This window comes from Cervus canadensis, chromosome 2 (genome assembly GCF_019320065.1).
Source record: "Cervus canadensis isolate Bull #8, Minnesota chromosome 2, ASM1932006v1, whole genome shotgun sequence".
Taxonomy (NCBI): domain Eukaryota; kingdom Metazoa; phylum Chordata; class Mammalia; order Artiodactyla; family Cervidae; genus Cervus; species Cervus canadensis.
The window spans coordinates 74,125,046-74,144,074 of NC_057387.1; the positions used below are offsets into that span (position 1 = coordinate 74,125,046).

A 19,029-nucleotide genomic window follows, 5' to 3' on the forward strand; every position below is an offset into this window, starting at 1 on the left:
AGAGGTCCACAGACCTAAGGATCTCTCTGGAGGACAAAAAAACATCATCTGTCCATTTACCCATGAGGTAAAAGGGGTCAGGAGCCACTGAAACACTATTTCACACCCTCGTCTAGGAGCTGAAAGAACAAACTGTATACATTCACGCTGTAAACTGCATCATTCAAACTTAAAATCTATAATTAACACCTACTCAATCTACTAAAAATCATTCACAAAGCATTATGTAGGCAAATATGTTTAAAAAAATATTTTAATAAGCATATTCAGAATGGCAGACAGGGAACAGGGGGAGGGGATTATTTTACAGTGCAAAATTATTATGCATAAATTTTAAAACATTAATCCATAATTTTAAATGCCTATTTAAATATTATTTCAAATACGTTTTAAAGCTCAACAGATTTGTTTTGTTGAACTGAGTTGCAAATTTTGAACTCTATTTGAAAACACATCATAGAACAGAATACCATTCCAAATGAAGATAGTGCTTTGCTGGGGGTAGGTATGGGGTGAGGGAGACTAAGTAACTATTAACGAAGGCTTCTTTTCCCAATGCAGTTTGTCAAGAGTTATGAAATGTACTAAATCTTAAGCAAATTAAATTCATGATATTACTAAAATTTTTTAAAGTAGTGCAATGACTTATCAAGTTATAGTGGCTGCATTATAAAGAACAATGTACTGTGTCAAATACTTGTATAAACATAAAATACAATTAAATATTTCTCTATGAAAAGCTGAGCATTATGTATTATAATAGTGGAATGTTTTTCATTAGGCAGACTTTAAAAAGATTAAGAAAAGTAAAATTTCCTAACATGTATACAACATGTGCCGTATTTGCAAACATGCCTGAGAATTTATTTAAAATGTTCCTGTAATATCAGTTTGCAAGAACTTCACAAACCTGCTAACAAAATGCATCTTTTAAAAAAAGGTGAAAATGGCACCTCTAATATTGCCAACAACTTAAAAAAAGTACATCATCACTATTTCTATAGACCATCTTTGAAAAAGAGCTAGGATACTTTGGATTCATATAATAAAATTTGATTTAGAAAATGGATTGTGACCATCTGCTAAAGCTGCCATTCTGGATAAATTAATGTTCTAGGTAAAACAAAAACAACAAAAAGCTCACGCTTCTCACCACATTCACCCAAAACTTTGATTTACTTGGATCTATACGTAATAACAGTGAATCTACATCATGTAAAGTCAAGTGTTGTAAAGTGGCTTTTAACACTGTTTGGGGGAAAAAAGTTGTTCACATTGGTGGAGGGAAGCAGTCTGAACATAGGTTAATAGTAATACTTCATGGAGGATAAGGCCTAAACCATAATTTCTCAGTGCAAACCTCTACTCAATTGCATTAGACAGTTGAGCCATTAAAAACAAGACCACAGAAGATATATTCTAAAAAGACACTGGCTCTTTGATGGCTGAAAATGAACTGCTAGAAATATCTGGGGATATGTCTGTGTGATAAGAGTAGTTAATAATCTTTTATAAAAGTTTGGATATAGGTTGGTCTATCAGCTGTATAAAACTACATTTTTTTAAAATAAGAATTTTGCACTAAAAATAAAATGGCACTCTTGCAAGGTGATGCAAAATCAGTTCAGTTCAGTCACTCAAGTCGTGTCCAACTCTTTGTGAATGGATGATCCTATTTGTAATCACACAGAGCAATGGTTACTGAATAGCTTATTTTCACTTTGGAAATGCACTATCAAATATGAAAAGCTGGATTGTAATTGGAAATCTAATTATCTGGTGATCTATTTCCACCAGATAAGTTTATCACTTTTTCCTCATAAAATCAGTATCGTTGCCTGCCAACTCCTTGTGTGTGCTAATATCTAAGTATCACTTGACCTTTTCCCCTGTTTAATGCAAAAATGGGAAATTTTATAAAGCATATAAAAATAACTGAATGGGATTCTGGTCAGCATGATACATTTAAGCACTTGAAGTCAACATTAAACTTCTGTTTTGCTTCAAAAATAATTTTGAAAATTATAACAAATGCAAAACAAACTATGTGATCTAAGTATCATGCTTAATTTCAGTTCTCAAACTATTTGTCCTTAAGTAAAAACTTGAAAAAACAAATGTTCACAATCCTTTATGAATGCTTTTACCACCTGGATAAGAAACATGACTCAGTTACTACACAAACACTTAAAAATTCATTAGAAAAACCTTAGCAAAATAAAATGAAAGCTGACAGACTCAGAATATCAATTCCTCTCATAAAAGTTTACCAACTGTACAAGTTAAGAAAATTATACAAGCTTTTGTGTTAAGAAAGGACAGCTCAGTCAAGACATATGTACTGTAAAAATCTTTCAAAGGCTACAAAGAATCTGGAAAAATACAGAATGTATTTCTTAAGCCCAGATAAGAATATGGAAAGACATCATTGATGTCAACAATTTTACATATACAAACCTGACTTGGTTTATTTTTAAACTTCTATATATAAAAAAATCATGCTAGCATAACTTTCAGGATTCATAGGGTTTCCTTAATAATGATACTCAATTTGTATGGAGAGAAAAATGTCTGTTATAAAAGACACTTTAAGAAACTCTGAAAAATGGTGTTAATCAGAAATTTGAACTTGTTTTTTTCTTCTCTGCCATCAAACTAAGCAAAAAGTACCTTGTAGTGAAATTTTAGGATTAATACATCAAATGAGAAGGTACAGATCTATCTGTAGTTCATTCAAATTTACTAAACTGTTATTTCCTTAAAAGGGCCTTTACAATTTTAAAGCAAAAAATATGCAAAAGGCAGAATTATAAAATCTTATTTACTCAAGTTAGGACTCAATTCAAATTTTAACCAACTGCTTCAAGGAAATCAACTTTTTAAGGTAACCCATCAACCCTGAAAATTTTAGTCACACCAGAATTTACTCCAAAGAAACTAAAGTTTAGTCATCTGTGTTCTCAAGTTCTTCAAATTTTCCATGTGAGATTGTGTCTTGGAAAAACTCAGAACCACCTGGACTTTCTTTTCCATTGCTGTTTACCCTTCGCCTTTTGGCAGGTCTCTCACTTTTTTCATCAAAATCATTTTCATTTCTTGCAGTCATATGGGCGACTTTTGGGTCAGTGGTTAGGTTATCTGTTTCATAACCATTGGTATCCATATCTGTGTGAAGTGGTTTCTTACTTCCACCTGTTGGTCCATTAACATGTAATCCTTCAACTTTCACTTCTTCTTTGTTTAATGTTTCACCTGGTCCATTAGATGACACCCCTTGGTTGGAAGAGACATGAAAGAAACTGCTAATATTATAAAGCTAAATTCATAAATTATTATAAAAGTGCTATAAACAGCTGTAAAATAACTTTTTATCAAGGAAGTGAGGTATCAAATATGTGTGTGTGTGTATATATATAGTTTGAATTCTGGCTCTATTTACTTTAGTAGCTGTGTGACCTTAGGCAAATTATTTATACTCCCTTGTACCTCAGTCTGATCACACATATACAATGAGGATAACAAATTTATAGGGCTGCTGTGAAGATTAAGCTAATGAATGTAAACAATTAAGACCAGGATTTGGTATGTATTAATAGCATGCTGGTATTTACATGACAACAAATAAGCAATGGATCCACCAGCAGTCTAAATAAGCTGAGTTAAAGCAAAGATATTCATAAATTATTCAGGTTGAGCAGTTTGTAACTTTCTAAAACAATGAAAAAATTATATTCTTTCTATAGAAGCTTGAGTTTTCTAATTGCCTTACAAAAGCAAGATGACATGACTTTTTCATTCTTAACATTAATCTGTCATAATGTTAAATTAATGCCTGCACTATACAAGCATACACTTGAAAATGCTAAAGGCAAACACAAATTCCTTCCTAATAGACTGAGAAAAGAAACTGCATAATTAATAATGTAACAAAAGGTCATGTTACAGTTGACTGCAAAATGGAAGACAAATTTTGTGAATGCTTAATGTAAAATACAGAATGTGCTACTGGAGAAAATGAAAATTTAATTACCTGAAAAATATTCACTATAAAGAATGAGCCTCAAATACACATTTTGGTCAAAGAAAGTATTCTATTTTCTCAACTCAGAAATGCACTCAAACCATAACTGCTTATGGGATTATGCACCATATGATATAAAAGGAGTGATTTTTCCACAGTAAGCACAAGAAGCTAGGTTAAACGATCATTAGGTCAAAAATCACTATTAGATTTCAAGACACTAATTAAAGCCCCTTACGAAAAAAGACAATTGGGTTGGAAAGGTCTTCCTTTCCTTGAAAAGCCTGGAAATCTTAATTGTATTGCATGTGAATCGCTTCTGGGCGGAGTAATGTGTTAAGTAATTCATGAACACTCTTCCTAGGCTAACTGCATGTTATCATCAAATGGTTAAAAAGATTCAACCAACTGCCTATCAAAACACTTAAAAAAAAAATTCCAGAAAGTTCCAAAAGGCAAAAACTTGAATTTACTTTGTGCTGGCAAATACTTAAATAGTGTTTACATTTTATTAGGTATTACATATACTCTAGAGATTATTCCTTAAGTATTTTGACAGGCACTTGGCTGAATCTGCAGATGTGGAACCTGCAGAAACAGAGGGCTGACTGTACTACCAATCGTCTGCCCACCTGACTTTCCACCCTAGTACCAAGGTCAATCTCAGCTGCTTATTCAACTTTAGGATGGTTGTGACTGGCATCAGAAATCATGTCAGTGAACCTGAATGTTCTTGAATCAGGAAATGGCTGCTGAGCCCTAATATTTGTTTGGCTTGTTCTTAGAGGGGAAGTAATGAGGGAATGGAAAGGGATCATTAAATGAAAAAGTATATTCACCACAGTATATTAAATGCCAGTGTGAGAGCAAAGATCAGAAGAAAGGTCAAATTGTTCAATGTTCCTCTTCTAGTTTTTGAGGGGGGGAAGGGATTAGCTCTCCACTGGCCCTCCCCTAAAACTGTTACATCAGAATGCAGGTGGGCAGAGCTTATCTCTAATTTACCAGTTTCCTATTAAAGAGGATCAGAGAAGATTTATTACTTTCTGCTTAGAGATGGTCTTAAGACTATTTTAATTAAAGTAGAAATCAAGAAAATTCTCTGACCAGGCCTTACTGATCCTCAGTCCACTATATATTTTAAACCAGAACCTATCTTAATCTCAAATATGTGTTTCTTTTTCATGGGCATAAAAATGAATGTCTCTGTATAATATTAATGCACAGGCTGACACATCTGTTTTATCTTTTCTTACCTTTCTAGGTTATTATGCTATCAAGGAGAAAAAATATTTAAAAGGTACCCTTGTTATCTGCTTTTTTCCATTTATATGCTTAAAGTGGTTTCCTGCTAGACTGTTATAAGTACTCAAAGTATTTCATATCTGTGTACTTCTGATATGAAATGGCTGGAGTTCTGGTCTAAGACTTAACACTTACATCTAGACATTCCAACCTGATAAGAAAATAGATGCTATTTTCTTAAAAGAAATGGTCACTGTTGATGGTATACTTTATTAAATGTACTTTTTAGTGATATCAATGGGAATTCTTTCCAATTAACTTGTACATATTCTCTGTGTTAGTATATATGCACCCTGATATTATGTTTCATCTGGAATTTATGACTTTAGGTCTGCTTTGAGGGTTGAACAGACACAGAAACCGAATTTCCCAGGCTATTGAAGGAAAAGTGCCCATCATTATGAAGAAATACAAGTGCTTCTCTGCTTGCTTACCATTCTGATTACTATTGCTTATGGTGCCATCTTCCTTCTCAGACTGGCTGTTGCTACTGTTTGAGGCAGTTGGGGGAGGAGATGGTGCTCGACTGGAAGCAGCACTTTCACTTTCGTCTAGAAGACGATCCATGTAATCCCTTAAAATTGAGGGAAACAATAATTATTTTCTTATATTAAAAACAGCTGAAAATTAAAACTGACTGAGGTTAAATTTACAAGGCTTTATTAGCAAGTATACCCTAATTTTCTCTTACATTAATCCCAGTGTGAACATTTAAATCAAAAGCTCCTTTTGGTTAAATGTCTGTAGGAAAACGTGTGAGGGCTTTACACTAGTAAATGTTACGGACCAACAGGCAGTTTTAAAACTTTAGAAATTGTAGGCAAGTGATCAGAGTGGCCCAACTGAAATCAGAAAGGCTGTAAATGAAGAGGGATGATGTCAATCACAAGGAGTACAAAAGAATTTCTGAACACAAATTGAACTGTAAAGCTGACAAAGATTATTTTATGACTATGGCAATATCTGAAAGACAAACTAGGACCTAATAATGAAATACCTTCGTGAAGCTTCCTGTTACTTTCTCTTATCACCCTTCTGTTAGAGCTGAGCTATAATAAGCTCGCAAAGTTCCTGGGCTTATCTGCTAGCTTCGTCTGCCCGCACATCATCAGAGGTTGAGTTTACGTCTTCCCTAAATCATTTCTGAGCTCAATGGCATGGGATGACACTTGTGGTAAGCGACACTGGGTTGAGGTTAGATCTGAACTAAATACCTGTCTCTCTCAGGTTTCGTGTCTTTAGTTATAAAATGCATGTAATCATACATGACCTATGTACTGGGCTGTTGTACAGGATATGTGTAGCACAGTGTTTTATGAACTATGAAGTGCTACTGAGTCACTAGAATAAAGGTCAGCAAACTAAGGCCTGTGGGCTGGCGATTTATTTCTGTGGATAATATGTTACTGAACAGTCATATCCATTCATTTACATAGTGTCTATGACAACTCTTACACACCAACAGCAGACCTAAGTAGTTTCAAAAGAACTTAACATCTGCAAAGCCTAAAATATTTACTCTCCAGCTCTTTACAGGAAAAGTCTGATGTCACCTGTAATGAATAATCCCGTGAAGGCAGGGAGTTCAGTCTGCTTTCTTTACCTCTGCATCATTGGTGCCTAAGTTTGCACAGTGTAGAGAAGTACAATAAAAACCTTAATACATTATTTATTTTTAAATTCCCTCAGAACAAGAATAATAAAAATATTAAGACAAATCTTTCAGAATTTTGTGAGCAGGGTAAGTAGGAATGTGGACAAGAAAGAAACCATGGAAGGGCTTGGAACTTTACTGAAAGTCTGTGGTAAACAGTCTGCAACTAATTAACATTTTAGGCTTTATCTTCCTCATCTATAAATGGAGGGAATTAAATTTGATGGTCTTTTAAGATCTCCTTGTCTTTATGTCATTCATCATTATAGAACAATTAGGTAACAAATCTGAAGCACACAGAAACAGAATGAACATGATGAATGCAATGCCAAAGGGACTTCTGAAGTTAAAACTAACAGAAATAGATAATGCACTAGGAAGAATTGCTGGAAATAAATCTGGTATAGTGGGAGTGGGTAATGGAAGATGTTAAAAGCCACTCAAAGGAAACTAGAACTGACGAGATACCAAAATTATTTTAAATCTCTGAATATAACAATGACATCATTAAAGACTTATTACTACTGTTTCTTAAAGGTTAATGCCATCCAGAATGCTTAAGGAAAGAGGAGGTAAGTAGACCACCCAGGGGGTTGGAGAAGCATTCAAATAGTTAGAATTATGCCAAGTTATTTTTTACTAAAAAAAAGAAAAATTATAATTATTTGCAAGGCTGTTACAGCAAAATCTTCCATTTGCATATGGCTACCAATTCTTTTAGGTAGTGAATGGAAAGACTGCAGTAGGATTTATCAAAGGTCATGTATAGGCAGCAAAGTGGCAAATGTGCTTCCTTTTGGTGAACAAATCAAAGGTAACTATGTAACAGAAAAATAAGCAAAGAACTTTCAGGATAATCTGTTCTTAACTATACATTCTGACTAAAGAGAAGATTGAAAAATTCAGTCAAATTTTTGTCTAAAGGCACTAACTTAATGTTTTTGTCTAAAGGCATTTAAATTTTGTGTGGTCACTTAAAGTGCAACTATTAATGGAAAGAGAAGGTCTTGGAAGCAAACTACAAAAATATTTCTATGCCAGAGAAAACCACAATTTCTCCCCATCTGCAATATACAGTCTAGTCATGGCTTCTCATAGGAGACTTAACACAGCTAAAGGGATCAGGAGGAGTCAAAAAAAAAAAAAAAGTTTTCAGTTAAAAAAAGAAAAAAAAACTTTACAAAAGACCCAGAGGGAATATAGTTGAAGACTACAAAACACTGTTCTTGTCTAGCAGGAAAACATTTCTTCACTTCATACCGTAACACCAGGGGACACACTGTTAACTCTTAAAGCCTGAGAAAAGAGAAGATATGGGATTACTTTTAACTATGACTACCGATATGCAGAGTACATCATGAGAAACACTGGGCTGGAGGAAGCACGAGCTGGAATCAAGATTGCTGGGAGAAATATCAATAACCTCAGATATGCAGATGACACCACCCTTATGGCAGAAAGTGAAGAGGAATTAAAAGGCCTCTTGATGAAAGTGGAGGAGCAGAGTGAAAAAGTCGGCTTAAAGCTCAACATTCAGAAAACTAAGATCATGGCATCTGGTCCCATCACTTCATGGGAAATAGATGGGGAGACAGTGAAAGCAGTGTCAGACTTTATTTTTCTGGGCTCCAAAATCACTGCAGATGGTGATTGCAGCCATGAAATTAAAAGACACTAACTCCTTGGGAGGAAAGATATGACCAACCTAGACAGCATATTAAAAAGCAGAGACAAAAAAAAAAAAAAAAGGCAGAGACATTACTTTGTCAACAAAGGTCTGTCTAGTCAAGGCTATGGTTTTTTCCAGTGGTCATGTATGGATGTGAGTTGGACTGTGAAGAAAGCTGAGCACCGAAGAATTGATGCTTTTGAACTGTGGTGTTGGAGAAGACTCTTGAGAGTCCCTTGGACTGCAAGGAGATCCAACCAGTCCATCCTAAAGGAGATTAGTCCTGGGTGTTCACTGGAAGGACTGATGCTGAAGCTGAAACTCCAATACTTTGGCCACCTCATGCAAAGAGTTGACTCATTGGAAAAGACCCTGATGCTGGGAGGGATTGAGGGCAGGAGGAGAAGGGGACGACAGAGGATGAGATGGGTGGATGGCATCACCGACTCAACGGGCATGAGTTTGAGTAAACTCTGGGAGTTGGTGATGGACAGGGAGGCCTGGCATGCTGCGATTCACGGGGTCACAAAGAGTCAGAAATGGCTGAGCAACTGAACTGAACTGAACTCCATCTACAGAATTCTTAAACCTTAAGAAGAATCAAGGTGACAGATATAAGTAGCTTCAAAAGGTTTTTAAGAAGCTATGGAGAGATTATTAGAAAAACTAAAATGTTTAGTGGCACATCCCTACCTAACCTGTTGAGCCTGACGTCACAGAGGACCAACTAAGCCAGCCCACAACACTTCCCTTGGTGATGCTTTCTGAAAGAGAAATCTGAATGAACCATAGGTCTGACCAAGCATGGCAATTCTTATATTTTTATTGCTGATGACGACAGACTGCCTGCAGTTCGTGTATGAACTTTATTTCTGAAATGGGTGAAAAGATGAAAGATGTTACTATTGCTTTTCCCTATAGCTTGAAAACTATTTTAAGATATACTCTGAAGACTGGATAGCTATATGTAGTTCTACATTATTATGTCTCAATGCTACCAATAAATAAAAATTTAACTATAAATTGATGATAATAAGCAATTATATAAAAACTGGAATACTGTTATATATAAAATTCTACTCATTATGGCCTTTGAACAAAAAGGAATGGGGCAGAGTTCAATGTCTCATGATTTCCAAGGACAATTATACCCATTTATTCCCTTTCAGATAAGTTTGCTTTGGATTTTAGAGTGTTTGAATACTCCAGATATGGAAGTGACCAGAAGAAACACCTGTAATGAATATGACCAAGAAACAGTCCAGTAGAGTAGTTTGAAAAGCACAAGAATATGCAAATAAGCACATCTTTCAAAGGCAATTATTTGGCTAGGCTTAAGAATTTTACTGGTGCAGGCTGACCAAATGAAGTCACAACTCTGCATTATTTTTATTCCATAAACATAATACAGGGAATAATAAAGGCAAGTATGGTAAAGTGAATTTCACTGTAAAGTTCATCAGTATTTTAGAGCAATACATGAAATAAAGGGTTCGATACGCTATTACTAAGTACTTAACAGTAACACATTACTAGTGAGATTGGGGATAATGTATCATTCAGTAGCTAGACTAAAAGAAGCTAACAGAATTTGGTGTATGGGGACTGGATTAGACATATGAGGCATTTTGCTTAAAAAATGGATATAGTAACTAACTATACTCCCTCTATCAGTAGGAGTTAGCTAAAGTTGTATTATTTATTAAATATTATTTCTTTTAGAGGAAAAGGCTTCAGAATATTTAGAAAAAGGGAACTTATCATGTACATGTTCATTTCTCTATAAAATATTTTGTAACAAAAAAGAAAATACAATTTGACCTGATTTATTACATTTCCATGTTTTTTCCTTTGACAGCATCTATATACAGATCTTATTTTTGGTTCCCAAGATCTAAAATAGATTGGGCAAGGAAAAATATTAATTTCCCTTCTTCTTTAAAGGACTATTAGGCATATGGCCCTATAAGTTTTAGAAAAGACAGTCTCTCCTATTCTTATTGCTCTCTCGGTGTTATTAAATCAAAACTGCATGTGCTTATACTGAGTGGAACAGAATTTAACAAAAACATGCTTTCACAGCTCTTCTGATCCATCTCCTCTCAGGAATACTACTGAAAACATATACTCTTAACATCTACTTTGATAAATTTGCTGTCTCAAATAATATGAACTGTAGTTTACAATGTTTTATAAGACACTGAAAGTCTAAATACCCTAGGAGGATGTCAATAAATGGATAAACTGAAATTAGTGTAAACTTTTATCCTTTTAAAGAAAGAAGAGTCTAAAAATCACAATTCTCTCAAGAAAAATTTAGAAAAGCTTAGTGAAAATGACTCAAAAGAAAAAATAAACTCACGTTACACCAGGATGAAGATTATACTTCTTTTTTCCAAATCGTGTTTGCTGAGCAAAGAAATCGTAACGTTCAGATTTTTTCCACATATAATAGAATGCTACACATTCACCAACTGATCTTGTTCGAACCTATAAGAAACAAATACTTCTTTTTAAGAATTATTTCCTCCTTAAAGGAGTTATTTCATGAAAAAATCTTAAGTTTGAAAGTAAATTTAGCTGACCTTTAAGTAATAAATAATACCAGTTATAAAATATAATACAGTACCAGCTGTGTTAAAAATTACTCTTTCTAAGCTCCCACTCAGAGAAATAATATATTGGCAACAGTTCTTCAGATACTAAACATTATGCTTTTAAAGAGAATATCATATTCATTTACTATAAAAATAAATACTCCTTTATCAAAAATGTCTGGCAGTGGCATTTGAATTAAAATTAATGTTATAAGAAATCTGCAAATACTTTTACTCACAGAACACCTAGGAAGACTGAATTTAAATGCCCTTATTTAAGGGATTCTCTTACTAATCCCAACACTGATCCAGACTCAGCTACTTACATTGTAGAAAGGCTAAAAATATTCCAGTGAGTTAGAAGCTCTTATAAAAATGCTAATATTTATTTCAAATGGATATATCTTTCCTTTTCTCCTTTGCCTTTAGATTCTCTTCTTTTCTCAGCTATTTGTAAGACTTTATTTTTTGGGCTCCAAAATCACTGCAGATGGTGACTGCAGCCATGAAATTAAAAGACGCTTGCTCCTTGGAAGAAAAGCTAGGGCAAACCTAGACAGCATGTTAAAAAGCAGAGACATTACTTTGCCAACAAAGGTCCATCTAGTCAAACCTATGGTTTTTCCAGTAGTCACGTATGGATGTATAGTCCAACTATAAAGAAAGCTAAGTGCCAAAGAATTGATGCTTTTGAACTGTGGTGTTGAAGAAGACTCTTGAGAGTCCCCTGGGCTGCAAGGAGATCAAACCAGCAATCCTAAAGGAAATCAGTCCTGAAAACTCATTGGGAGGACTGATTCTGAAGCTGAAACTCCAATACTTTGGCCACGTGATGTGAAGAACTGACTCATTTGAAAAGACCCTGATGCTGGGAAAGATTGAAAGCGGGAGGAGGAGACAACAGAAGATGAGACGGTTGGATGGCATCACCGACTTGATGGACATGAGTTTGAGTAAGCTCTGGGACAGGGAAGCCTGGCGTCCTGCAGTCCACGGGGTTGCAAAGAGTCGGACATGACTGAGCGACTGAACTGAGTATTTGTTTACAAAATCACTCCAGTGGTTTATTGTACTATACCTGTTTGGGAACTGAATGGCTCCTCTTGCCCTATATTAAGTATATAGGATTGGCAGATGATGTTGACAAAATTCCCTTTTTTGCTACTTTGCTTGTAGAGCTGGTAGGGTTGCTGCATAGAAAATACTGGGAGTTTAAAAGGAAAAGTGTATCTGAATTGAGTGTTTGAGATGCAAGATGATATGATTTAACTCATAAGTTTCTGATCATGAAGTTGGGTATCTTCTGTGGGACTGACTGGACCTTAGGTTAACTTTATGACATCCTTATTTTGTTAGGTGGCACGTATTCTTCTTTCTGCCCCTCTGATCACACTTCATGACTTTGGCCCATGTCGCTTTAAGACAAAGCTTATCAGTGTTTTAAAAACAAAAACCCCAATCACCTTCTCAAGCTGTTTTTTGCTTCCTTTTTAGAATCTTATTCTAGAAGACAACTGTCAAGTCAACTGTACTTTACTGAAAGCAAAAATTGAAAAGACATTTTGTGGCATGCAAAAGTATTATGAAAAATCCTCAATTAAGTAAGTCTGCATAATAATACAACCTATGATTAAGATCCAAATTTCAATTCTAGGTGTAAAAACAAAGAATATTTTCAATGGACTATTCCCCTCCCTCTTAAGAATTGTCCTCCCTATGGTTCACTGGAACAAACCTGTGAATTAGGTATAGGTCAGATGACTTTTTTAACACTGAAATATCACCATCCCAAATATTTTTCATAAGTAAGAAATCAAGGTCTTATTTCAATATTATGTTAAGACTTTTTTTGGCTAAGTTTTTTTGTTTTGTTTTGTTTTCATTTATTTATATTAGTTGGAGGCTAATTACTTTACAATATTGTAGTGGTTTTGGTCATACATTGACATGAATCAGCCATGGATTTACATGTATTCCCCATCCCAATCCCCCCTCCCACCTTCCTCTCTACCCGATCCCTCTGGGTCTTCCTAGTGTACCAGGCCCGAGCACTTATCTCATGCATCCCACCTGGGCTGGTGATCTGTTTCACCATCGATAATATACATGTTTCAATGCTGTTCTCTCGAAACATCCCACCCTCGCCTTCTCCCACAGAGTCCAAAAGTCTGTTCTGTACATTTGTGTCTCTTTTTCTGTTTTGCATATAGGGTTATCATGACCATCTTTCTAAATTCCATATATATGTGTTAGTATGCTGTAATGTTCTTTATCTTTCTGGCTTACTTCACTCTGTATGATGGGCTCCAGTTTCATCCATCTCATTAGAACTGATTCAAATGATTTCTTTTTAATGGCTGAGTAATATTCCATGGTGTGTATGTACCGCAGCTTCCTTATCCATTCATCTGCTGATGGGCATCTAGGTTGCTTCCATGTCCTGGCTATTATAAACAGTGCTGCGATGAACATTGGGGTGCACATGTCTCTTTCAGATCTGGTTTCCTCGCTGTGTATGCCCAGAAGTGGGATTGCTGGGTCATATGGCAGTTCTATTTCCAGTTTTTTAAGAAACCTCCACGCTGTTCTCCATAGTGGCCGTACTAGTTTGCATTCCCACCAACAGTGTAAGAGGGTTCCCTTTTCTCCACACCCTCTCCAGCATTTATTGCTTGTAGACTTTTGGATAGCAGCCATCCTGACAGGCGTGTAATGGTACCTCACTGTGGTTTTGATTTGCATTTCTCTGATAATGAGTGATGTTGAGCATCTTTTCATGTGTTTGTTTGGCTAATAGTTTTAAGTCACCTACTAAGTTCTTACTCCTTAAAAAGGATTTCAGGGCAGGGGGGATTGTGGCTCCTTTGAGTTACATCAGCTTATCATCCCAGGGGTCCCCCTCCATAGCATGCTTGGGTCAGTATTGTTTGAATTTAAGCAGGAATGCTAGAAAACTTTTTCAGAATCTTGGCCCTTTCAACCATGAGTTCATTTGCTTTTCTTTAAATCAGAAACGTATATAGCTAGTCATTGGCATAATACAATCCTTTCACAGAGAAGTCACTATACTGGAGATTATCAGATGACTTGGTTACAACATTAACATGGTTTGGCTACATCTTTTTTTTAATCAATGCTAAGACTCAAAATTTCTGTCTTATTAGTTATATCTGATGTCAAATAACACAATTAACAAAATTATCAACCACACACTAAAGAACACCAAAATTGAGAAAAATCAACTCAGAATTTGTAAGCAACTATTTTATTTATGTAACATAAAATGGATACTGTTAAACGTGTTGAAACAAATCAACTGAAAACCATCCGATCACACCCAGAGATATAAAAGAGGATGTGAGGACAGACTATTTACAGAGCTTCAGACTCAAGCCCATAAAGCCCAGATACTTGTAACATCACCCTAGGTAAGCCATCACACATCTGATATACCATCTTTGAGGGCACATGTAAAGCCAAGTTCCTTGTCATTTATATTAGCTAAAAATGTGACATTTATAAGCCTAGACATTACTTAATTTGCCATATTTGAGATTTTAATTTTGCCTGTTCTAATTTTCCTTAGGAACACAATTTTTTATTCTTTACAATTATGTAGTTCTATGAAAAATCTTACCTGATTTCAGTTTAACAGAATTAAGCCTAAATAAATTTGTAAGTAATTATGAAATTTGGGGGGATACAAGTTAACACTGTATAGTTGATATTCATATGGCATGATAAATTATGCTAAATTATAAAATTATATAATGCATAATAAAGCTGACTTTTAGAGGTATTTTTCTGGAAAATCAAATCTTAATTAAAAGCAAATTAAATATTAGGTATCTGATTTTAGAACGCTCAGGACTTAAGCAAACATAAAAAAATTTTCATTGTAAATATTTTCATGGTAAAAATGCTTTAAAGTTTCCAAGTTTAAAGAAAAATCTGTTAACCAGTTTGTGGAAAATAGTTTTAAGTAATTACATTGTACTCACACATCCCATCCAGAAGCTGATAAACATAGTTTTAAGCAGACAGTTCTTAAAAGTTTCCAATAAACACCACACACTGGGAACAGTCACTTTGCAAATATATGCCAGGAAGTCTAGGCATGCTTTTATAATCCCCTAAATACTAGCATATTAAATATTCACTATAGAACTTTTAACATTAGAAAATATAGTAGATTTCATATGACCGAGGTTAACTAAATTTATTTTTATAAAAAAAGACAACATATATCATTACTTACTTTATTAGCCTGAATCAAATGAAAGTCCTTTCCATAGGCCTTCAACCCTTGTTCAAAATTTCTGCACTCTTCCTCCGTCCAAACAGATAATTCCTCTGACGAAATTGGGGGGTGGGGGGTGGGAAAGAGGGGGAAGGAAACTGTTAAGCAATATTCTCCCAAATGCTGCACGTAACAAAACTGTAAATAAAAATATAACTTTTGGTAACAACGGAAGTATTTTACTCCTGAGTTCTACTATTGATGGCTTCAAGATAAAGTAACAAAACATCCTTATTTAATAAAATTTTGGATGATTTAGTCCCTAACTCTTCAACCTCAACTTAGGCCATTTCCTCCCTATTCTTTATGATCCAACTAAACCAGTCACCTTTCAATTCCTTAAACTCATTATTTTCTTTCTTTCTTTAGACTTTGTACATGCTCTTCCCTTTGTCTAGAAGTTATTTCATGCCTCTTATCTCATCCCCCCTTTCACCTAGCTAATTCGTTTATAGCCCAGTAAAAATATCATTTTGTTCTAGAAGCTTTCTTTTACCGCCTCATTCTTTCCCCGAACTAGGTAAAGTCCCACTGCAGTAAGTTTGAACTGCACCCTCGAATTCTCCTTGGAAGAACTCAGAACTATTTTTCAGCTTTCCTACCTAGGCTCCAAACACCGAGAGTTCAGGGGCCTTGTTTATAGTTAAAGCCTCACAATTTAGTAGGCCCTTCCATTTTTGTTGAATGAATGCTCTTTCACTGGTTACACAATGATATATAACAGTACCCTTAGTGAAGTGGGGTGGGAGCCAGTTTAAGAGTGACAAAAGAATTCTAGCTATGGCTTCATTATTTATGAAGCATGCTTCCCTCAGCAAAGAGACTTCAGTTCTCATCAATTTTACAGTGAAGGTAACATCTGTCACTTTACTCAGTTCACAGGACCATTACCAAGATCAAGTAAGAAAATATTTATAAATGCCTTGAAACTGAAAGGCATTATGTATTTTTATTTAAATGGTCTTATTTTCTCATAAAGGATTAACCCCATTCCCCATAATGCCTTGTGTAATACTTACGTTATATACAAGTTATGACAAACTATTATCCAACAAATATTTACTAAATTCAGAAAGATTAGTATTAATTTAGGATATACCTAGTTAAAAACTTTTAAACTTTTAAAATTTCAAAAAATTTAATAGCTTTAAGTTTTACACTTCTGCAATATCATGAAAACAAAGTTAATATTTATGCTTACCTCTAGCTGCTTTTACATTAAATCTTAATCTTCTCAATGCTTCTTCTGTATCAAAATTGCATTTAACTAATTCATACAATGCCTAGAAAAATAAAAGGCTTCAATATGTAACCTGGACTATGAACAATTCAAGGTGACAATTTCTTAACTGAGTAAAGGCTTTTCTAGAATCCAGTGTCTCCATCCTTTCTGGAGGACAAATAATTCCAGTGAGTGCAACATAAAAAACACTAAAGAAAAACAAACATAATTCATTCCTGATAATTAACTGCCTCTAAATATGTAGAAAATACTGGATAAGCAAACCTCTAGCAGTGGCATGGTTTTTTAGGAATTTAGAAATAAAAGGAAATCATCTTATAATAATCACAAGTCCTTTCTTTTTTTTAATGTTTCTATTCAAAGATAATTTTAAACAATCAGAAAAAAAAAGCATTGGTGAAAAAAGTAAAGTATCTAATGCTGTTATTTAGGTTCATGGTAGGCACTGTTCTACTAGGTAAAGAATTACATTATCCCAGATGAGTATTCCCAGCTTAATGATATCCACAGATTCTCTGGGATATGCAACAGACGTTCAAAAAGCCTAATAAAAAAATACATACAGGCAAAATATCAAAATTTCTACTGAGGCTAAAATACCAATGAGTGTTGTCAATACTACGTATATTATGCAGATTACAACCTCAGACTCCCTGCTGATGACATTTCAGAGCTTCCTCTACTTACAAGGGGTCCCAAAAAACCCATCCTAAGTTGAAAATATGTCAAGCTGAAAATGCACTTTATACACCTCACCTACTGAACATCGTCACTTCGCTGAGCCTACCTTAAATGTGCTTAAAACACATACTTGGCTTACAGCTGGGCAAAATCATCCAACACAAAGCCTGTATTATAATAAAGTGTTGACTATCTCACCTAATTTACTGAATACTGTACTGAAAGCGAAAAAGAATGGTGGTATGGATTCAGAATGGTTGTTTATCAGTTGTTTGCCCTTGTGACTGCATGACTGACTGGGAGGTATGGCTTTCTGCCACTGCCCACCATCACAAAAGATGTTCAACTCTAGCCCAGGCAAAGATCAAAATTCAAAGCATGATTTCTACTGAATGCATATTGCTTTCATACCAATTATAGAGTCAAAAAATTTTAGGCTGATCCTTTGTTAAGTCAGAGACCATCTGTATAGGAACACTGGTGGAGAGAAAAATACTGTGACAGCACTTATACATATATGTGGTTAATGTATTTTGGGAAAATTTTAAGTTATTTCTTATTCATGTACCTGTTCATTGTCTTTTATGTGAGATCCTTCAGGAATTGCTTCTACACCTTTCTCATCACCTGTTCTTCTAGATGCATCCTTAAGAAACACAATCACTTTGTCTTCTGGTAAGTATTCAGGGTCCCACAGGAGTTGATCATCATTTTCATATACTAAATTAGTAAAATATAATGTTAAAAATAATGCCAAAAATTCAGACAAGTTTTTGTTAACACATATTGAACAAATAACTCATACTTAGAGCCAAAATGCTGACAACTAAGAGGTAAAGCGTGGTCCAACTACCTGCTTGACTTTATTCTGAGGCAATATTTCTAAGTGATTTAAGCAATCTAGACAGACAGGTACCACTTTAAGCCCCTTTTAGATCTGGTCTGACTTACCAAATTCCAAGATCTCTTAGCTTGAACAGCACTGTGCTGTGCTGTGCTTGGTCACTCAGTTGTGTCTGACTCTTTGTGACCCCATGGACTGTAGCCCACCAGGCTCCTGTTCATGGGGATTCTCCAGGCAAGAATACTGGAGTGGGTTGCCATGGGCCTCTCCAGATCTTCCCAACCCAGGGATTGAACCCAGGTCTCCCGCTTGCAGGTGGATTCTTTACTGATTAAGCCACCAGAGAAGCACTTGAATAGCACTACCAACACTTAATTAGTAATATCTGTATGACCCTGGCAAGTTACTTTCCTTCTTTCTGCCTCATTTGTGAAACAGGGAAAACAATCCTATTAAACAAGATTTTAGGGATTTAAAACAATTGTGACACACTAAATAATGTCAAACTATAATTATGATTTCTGAATAGGGATGTCTAAAACAATGCTCACCAGATGTCAACACTGCTTATTTCCTGGTGGTGGGATTTGGGACAATTTTTTCTTACATCTTTGCACTTTTCCATGATGCTTGAAAACGTATTGTTTTAAGTGTAAATCATTTTCATAATAACAAAAGTCATTATTTAAAAAAAAAAAAGCATTTAGGTTTCATG

General features: G+C 35.0%; 1 protein-coding gene across 15 annotated transcripts in view; it reads right to left on the reverse strand.

Annotated features, from left to right (window-relative positions):
* Positions 1 to 235: 235 nt before the first annotated feature.
* The window catches only part of MIER1 (MIER1 transcriptional regulator), a 69,095-nt gene continuing 50,301 nt past the window's right edge, over positions 236 to 19,029 (reverse strand). For all 15 annotated transcript variants that reach the window (XM_043461030.1, XM_043461028.1, XM_043461027.1 and 12 more), the window contains 6 exons: positions 18,039 to 18,190; positions 16,748 to 16,829; positions 15,505 to 15,599; positions 11,012 to 11,139; positions 5,761 to 5,900; positions 236 to 3,273 (listed from right to left, as the gene is read on the reverse strand). In XM_043461030.1, the coding sequence (XP_043316965.1) occupies positions 2,945 to 3,273; positions 5,761 to 5,900; positions 11,012 to 11,139; positions 15,505 to 15,599; positions 16,748 to 16,829; positions 18,039 to 18,190 (926 nt within the window). In that variant the 3' untranslated portion in view covers positions 236 to 2,944. The remainder of the gene's footprint in view (positions 3,274 to 5,760; positions 5,901 to 11,011; positions 11,140 to 15,504; positions 15,600 to 16,747; positions 16,830 to 18,038; positions 18,191 to 19,029) is intronic.